This window comes from Garra rufa, chromosome 4, assembly GCF_049309525.1.
Source record: "Garra rufa chromosome 4, GarRuf1.0, whole genome shotgun sequence".
Taxonomy (NCBI): domain Eukaryota; kingdom Metazoa; phylum Chordata; class Actinopteri; order Cypriniformes; family Cyprinidae; genus Garra; species Garra rufa.
In genome coordinates this window covers 42337001-42344345 of record NC_133364.1, presented here as the reverse complement: position 1 = coordinate 42344345, position 7345 = coordinate 42337001, and the positions used below count along the sequence as shown (strand labels likewise).

The window sequence follows — 7345 nt, the reverse complement described above, 5'->3', positions numbered from 1 at the left end:
AGTGTTTTCTGAACAGGTTATATATTTTTTGAACAGGTTATATATTCATCTCTCTTTTTTACCCAGAAAACTGAACTGAAACAATTAATAAAGTTAAGCAAAAAATGTTATGTGATTTACAATAAGCAGAATCTTTTAGGCATAAATGGTTAATAAACTTGCATAAATTCAATATATACATTGGAAACAAATGGTCAAAACATAGAGCACCATATATAATTTTGATATATATTGTTAACATATATGGACATACCATATAATACAATATACAATTTTAATATATATTGTAAACATGTATGGTCATAACATGCAATACCATATAAAAGTTGACCATATATATACTTTCAATATATGTTTATATACAAATTGTATTATGGGAAATTCATATGTTATAAACATACATATATACAGAACATGGATATATGTCATAATAATATATTGCCCTATATTTAACATATATGAGAGTAGCACTTCTGATATAGGGACATATATGTCATATATTACATTTCTGTATGGGACAGAAAGAAGTAATTTCACTCCTCAGCAGTCTGGAAAGTGTTTCACTCAAATGGAAAGACACCTGAGAGTTCACACAGGAGAGAAACCTTATGCATGTCAAGTGTGGAAAGCATTTCAATTGTAGAGAAAGTCTTAAAAGACATGTTAGAATTCACACTGGAGAGAATCCCTACACATGCCCTCAGTGTGGACAGAGTTTCCATCAAAAACAACTCTTTGAAGACCATATGATAATTCACACTAAGCAACCCTGCACATGCCCTCAATGCGGACAGAGCTTTAATCATAAAGCACGTTTTGAAGATCACGTAAGAGTTCACACTGGAGAGAAGCCTTTCTCCTGCAAACAATGTGGAAGAGGTTTCAACCGAAAAGGAAACCTTAACAGCCACATGAGAGTTCACACTGGACAGAAGCTTTTCACCTGCCAACAGTGTGGAGTAAGTTTCACTCAAAAATAAATCTTTACCAGACACATTAGAATTCACAATGGAGATCAGGCTTATATGATATGTGTGATCAGTGTGGAAAGAGTTTTGATCAACATGGAAACCTTAAAATCCACATGAGAACTCATAGAGAGAAACCCTACACATGCTCTGAATGTGGAAAGAGTTTTAGTGGAAAACGGCACCTTGAAGATCACATGAGAATTCACTCTGGAAAGCTACCCTACACATGCCTTCAGTGCAGAAAGAGGTTTAATGATAAACGGCACTTAGAAAACCACATAAGAGTTCATACTGGAGAGAAGCCTTTCACCTGCCAGCAATGTGGAAGAAGTTTCAACCTAGAAGCATCCCTTAAGAGACACATGGGAGTTCACACTGGAGAGAAGTCGTTTGTATGTGGTCACTGCGGAAAGAGTTTCAGATATAAAGCAGAACTTAAATACCACACGAGGTTTCACACATGAGAGAACTGTATGTTTATGTTATCAGTGTGATATGAGTCATGAAATAACACCAGAGAGAAGTCTTTGCTGTGGCATCACTCGAACAAGACAATCTTGAGGATCACAGAAGCACCATTTCCAAGTCCATGGAATTTGGTCATATAGTTTATTTTGTTTCGTAGAACATCTGTGAAATAACTCTTAAGTCCACGTTTTTTAGGGGTTGGTGACACTTTTAATTTGAGGTCCTTGATCCATTGGAAATGCCATTGTAGTAATGGTGGTGACTTTGGTTGAAGTGTGTGTTATGAGATCCTTAAAAAATCTGGTTTTGAGAATAGTGAACATGATCGAATGTCCTTGTTGTGCTTGCAGTATAACCTTATCCCAGAGAGTGATCCTAATCCATCTAGTCTGGTCTTGCATGAAGCACTCTTGAATTTCATCAATCGTGTCCCAGGTGGTGACATTTGGTGATGGATGTCCTTTACTGTTCCTTAAAGTTTGGGTACCTGAAAAAGCTAAATGTATATAATAAATGCTTAAATGAGCATCTTTTTTTCTGTCTTTGTTCTGTTGACCATGAGACACGTTTTGTTCTAACTAGCTAAAATAAAGTGAATATTCTCAACTCAAATGTAAAATCATTACAGAATCATTAACATGTATATCAAAGTTATGCATGAAAGTTTGTGAGGGACGGAAAAGTTGCAACTACACTGCCTCCATCTTGGCACTTTTAATAACAAAAAAACAGTAAAAAACAATTGTTTTTTGGTTGGTCACAATACAAGGTGCTACTGTGGCCTCAGAGCTTCTCCCTTGCTGACCACGGTCGAAATAAGGAAATGTCATAGTAAATAAATCTGGAACTAAATATGACATGATGCATAAATAAATACGAGATTTAAGTAAATCTTAAAGGAACATTGAAAGAAACAATTGTGGACATAAACGTCACAAATACATGAATGAATACATTTGGAAAATCTGATAATAAATAAATAAGTACTTAGATTTTATTTTTTTATTTTTTTTTAATGTATTTATATATATTTTAATATGTACTTCACCAAGAATAAAACTCAGAATACCACTGACATACGTACTATTATTTAGATGTATCTCCCTGTAAATATCTATGCACTTTTTGGATTGTAGACACAGAAGCGCGTGAACAGGACTTTTAGTTTGATCTGCTGGTTGACGTCATAAGGCTGCGGCGCGCTCCTGCACCAGTGTTTGCTTTCAGCTGAAGAAAGGTGTGTAGTCTTAACCATTTAAAGTGTTTAAATACATACAACGCGTTCAGTCTATTTTATATGGTAAAGCGATTTAAACTTTGTAATTATTGAGTGTTACATTATAATATTTTATTTAATAATGAACGTTATTTTGTGTGAGTAAAGCGTCTTGTTTCTCTCTCTGTTAGTGGTTCAGATAATCGTAAACATGAATTCCAAATACGAGTCAATTGAATCATTTGATTCACAAAATGATTCACTGTTTTGAATGGTTCGATTCGCCGCTCTCTGCTGCTCAAAAATGCAACGAAAACAAAATGCTTCTAAAAAATGCTGCAGTAAAAAGGTTTCATATGAGTTTTGCATATAATATGGGCAGTCCTGAATAAGAACTGATCATTCTTCTTTTTCTACTTATTAGACTCTAAAGTCTAATAATGTCCCATTTCTCAGAAAAGAACCGTCAAGTACACTAATAAATAAAACGGATATTAAAGCAGAAATGCAAATAAATAAGTAAGTAAAAATTCACGAGCATTTTGTAGTATTATCTCTCAGTCCTGGGCGTCTAAATGAAAAGCGCTCTGCAAGCGCGTTCTCTCTGTGTTGTTTCTGAAACTACCGTAATCACTGTAATATGCGCGCACACTTAAAATCAATCGCGGCTGGCTTGACCGTGTTATTCTGAACCACGGCTGGCTTTACCGCAGTGATTATTTGCATGAGACGCTGCTTTAAAAAAAATTATAAAAAATACGGGACAAAACCCGTCCCGTATTGATTCAAAACGGGACGCGCAATTTCATTCTCAAATACAGGTCGATTCCGTATTTTAAGGGACGGGTGGCAACCCTATTTATGCTGGTCCTTTGCTGGTTTTTGCTGGTTTAAGATGGTCCGTTGCTGGTTTAAGCTGGTCCGTTGCTGTTTTATTCTGGTTTTTGCTGGTTTAAGATGGTCCTTTGCTGGTTTAAACTGGTCCTTTGCTGGTTTATGCTGGTTTAAGCTGATCCTTTGCTAGTTTATGCTGATTTTTGCTGGTCCTTTGCTGGTTTGTGCTGGTCCTTTGCTGGTTTAAGATGGTCCTTTGCTGGTTTAAGCTGGTCCTTTGCTGGTTTATGCTGGTTTAAGATGGTCCTTTGCTGGTTTAAGTTGGCCCTCGACCAGCAAACCAGCTAAGCATAAACCAGCTAAGTACCAGCTTAAACCAGCAATGGACCATCTTAAACCAGCAAAGGGCCAGCTTAAACTAGCAAAGGACCAGGATAAACCAGCAAAGGGCCAGCATAAACCAGCAAAGGACCAGCTTAAACTAGCAAAGGACCAGGATAAACCAGCAAAGGGCCAGCATAAACCAGCAAAGGACCAGCTTAAACTAGCAAAGGACCAGGATAAACCAGCAAAGGGCCAGCATAAACCAGCAAAGGGCCAGCTTAAACTAGCAAAGGACCAGGATAAACCAGCAAAGGGCCAGCATAAACCAGCAAAGGACCAGCTTAAACTAGCAAAGGACCAGGATAAACCAGCAAAGGGCCAGCATAAACCAGCAAAGGACCAGCTTAAACTAGCAAAGGACCAGCATAAACCAGCAAAGGACCAGCATAAACCAGCACCAAAACATACCTAACCAGCATATGCTGTTTTTTTCAGCAGGTAAATTTTGAGTGTTTGTCTAATCAGATCATTTAAGTCTATCAACTATCACTTTTACTCCCTTACCAGTGCACTGACTACTGAACTAGAGCTGACAGAGACGCACACAGATATTTTTTCCCCCTGTTAATTGTTCTTATCTTTAAACAGGGCAAAGTTTCCAAACACAGAGAAACATCTTAGTGGACTAACTGAGATCCACGTGACACACTATTATAGAGATGTCATTTATTAAAGAAGAGAGTGAAGACATGAAGATCGATGAAGTATTTAAAGTCAAACATGAAGATACTGAGGAACAAACAGGTTGGTTTTCGTTCTCAAGGCTCAACTGTGCTATGCACATTTTCTCAATGCCTTTTCTTTTAGCAGGTGTTTTTCTACACTGTCTGCCTTCCTGCAGCTTTCTTTTATAAAAGGATATCAGTTTCACTTTTTCTTAAATCCCATTTTCTACTCTTTTAGTGAACTGATTTAAAAACAGCATTTAAAGACTTGTGTCTCCCAATATTTAGATGTTAATATTCACTGTTAAGAATGAGTGACATTTTTTATGTGACAGAGGTAAATAAAAGTTTTTTTTTTCATATCAGGCTATCAACTAGCATAACTATTTCAGACATTAAAACCATTTTAATGGCAAAACTCACTTTTAGAGATGAGCATCTAAATCAACCTATAATTGCGACCCAATAGGAAATATGATGAAGGGAGAAATATATTATACACAATGCTAAAGGATGCTTATGAAAATACCAGAGACTGCTTGATAAAGTTCTCTGTCCTCCATGTTCATTTGTTTATACTTGAATTGTAATAATGTCGTTAAATGTAATATATTTTGTGATTTAAATTTTTGTTTGTCTGTTTTGTGTCATTAAATTGGTGTTAACTTTTATTTGTCTTTTTTCACCTTAGACCTGATGGCACTGAAAGAGGAGAGTCAATTACTGAATGAAATGGAAGAGAAAGATCATGATTTCATAAATGGAGAAAAATCTGTTAGTTGTTCACAGACTGAAAAGTCTAGCTTAAGGAAAAGGACTGAAAAGACAGGAAGAAGTTATTTCATGTGTCAGCAGTCTGGAAAGTGTTTCACTCAAATGGAAAGACACACTGGAGAGAAACCTTATGCATGTCAACAATGTGAAAAGAGTTATTCTAAACCTGGACACCTTGGAGTCCACATGAGAGTTCACACTGGAGAAAAACCTTATGGCTGCAAACAGTGTGGAAAGCATTTCAATCGTAGAGAAAGTCTTAGAAGACATGTTAGAATTCACACTGGAGAGAATCCCTACACATGCCCTGAGTGTGGACAGGGTTTCCATCAAAAACAAATCTATGAAGACCATATGATAATTCACACTAAGCAATCCTACACATGCCCTCAGTGCGGACAGAAGTTTGATCGTAAAGGACGCTTTGAAGAACACTTAAGAGTTCACACTGGAGAGAAGCCCTACACCTGCAAACAGTGTGGAAGAGGTTTTAACCGGAAAGGAAAGCTTCATTGCCACATGACAGTTCACACTGGAGAGAGCCTTTTCACCTGCCAACAGTGTGGAGTAAGTTTCACTCAAAAAGAAACCTATAACAGACACATGATAATTCACAATGAAGATCAGTCTTACTCGTGTGATCAGTGTGGAGTGAGTTTTGATCAACATGAAAACCTAGAAGTCCACAAGAGAACTCATAGAGAGAAACCCTTCACATGCTCTGAGTGTGGAAAGAGTTTTGGTCAAAAACATAACTTTAAAGACCACATGAGAATTCACTCTGGAGAGCAACCCTACACATGCTCTCAGTGCGGAAAGAGGTTTAATTATAAACGACAATTAGAAAACCACATAAGAATTCACACAGGAGAGAAGCCTTTCACCTGCCAGCAATGTGGAAGAAGTTTCAACCACAAAGGAACTCTTAACAGACACATGAGAGTTCACTCTGGAGAGAAACCATTTATATGTGGTCACTGCGGACAGAGTTTCAGATATAAAGAAGCACTTCAATACCACATGAGGTTTCACACATGAGATAACTGTATGTTTATGTTATCAGTGTGATGTGAGTCTTGCAACAACACCAGAGAGAAGTCTTTGCTGTAACATCACTCGAACAAGACATTCTTGAGGATCACAGAAGCACCTCTGATATAATTCAAAATATCTGAGAAGCGATTTTTGGCTTTGTTTACACCTGGGTTTAAAATGTGTTTTGGTTGATCGGATCACAAATAAAATGTGCTTGTATCACAGTCTCTTTTGCCCACTTTGGACCACTTCTCTTCCCATTTGGGTGAATGCATGGGATCTTTCAAATCTTCCAATCAAATTAATAAAACTTGTTTGATCGGTTTACATATAGACATGAGTTAGCCTAGAGAAAATAAATAATGAAGATGACTTAGTAGTGTTGGTGATACTGAAAAGAAATCAATAAATTGAGAAAGCAAATAAAAATTATAATTCAATTTAAAGAGGGGTACGGAGTAAAAAGTGTAGTTGCATTAAGATCAGCGCAAAAGACACTAAAAATGCTCTGTCGGTTTTAGTCATACAAATTAGAGATATACAGCAATGTAAACTGTAAAGTGTGTACTTTCATTTGTGCACACTCACAAGAACAGCAGAAGGTTGTGCTTTTTTAATTAGAATAAAGAAAACAAACAGGCTGATTTCTGTTTTCTCTGTCTCCGCGAACTGCTTTTAGAAATGCGTCACTTAAATCATTCAAACACGGTGAATATTTAGCACACAAACAGATAAGTGGTATCTACTGAAAGCTTGAGATGTATGCTTTTAAACGAAGTAAGTTTTATCAAAAACAAATAATCTATGATAAATTAATCTATATGAAACCAAGGAGATGTCTAGTCTATTCAGTTCCAACTAATTATCTCTAATGTGACCGCGCCCACTCTCTTTAAATATGCAAATTAGCCATGTGCTACAGTGCGGCAAGGACCGTAGTATCTGTACACGAGGAAACTCCCACATTACCGCAATAAAGCAACATGACTTCAAGTTCA

At 36.8% G+C, this 7345-nt stretch overlaps 1 protein-coding gene across 1 annotated transcript; it reads left to right on the top strand.

Moving 5' to 3' along the window:
• Positions 1–4388: 4388 nt before the first annotated feature.
• Positions 4389–6882, top strand: LOC141334046 (uncharacterized). Its single transcript, XM_073839202.1, has 3 exons — positions 4389–4617; positions 5230–5373; positions 5434–6882. Exons 1-3 carry the CDS (start codon positions 4533–4535, stop codon positions 6348–6350), a joined length of 1146 nt encoding a protein of 381 aa, XP_073695303.1. The 5' UTR covers positions 4389–4532; the 3' UTR covers positions 6351–6882.
• Positions 6883–7345: the final 463 nt, after the last annotated feature.

Coding starts and splice junctions, on each gene's coding strand:
- LOC141334046 (XM_073839202.1), top strand. CDS start 4,533: ATGTCATTTATTAAAGAAGAGAGTGAAGACATGAAGATCGATGAAGTA. Junction 4,618..5,229: donor AGATACTGAGGAACAAACAG/GTTGGTTTTCGT, acceptor TTTTCACCTTAG/ACCTGATGGCACTGAAAGAG. Junction 5,374..5,433: donor GACTGAAAAGACAGGAAGAA/GTTATTTCATGT, acceptor GACACACTGGAG/AGAAACCTTATGCATGTCAA.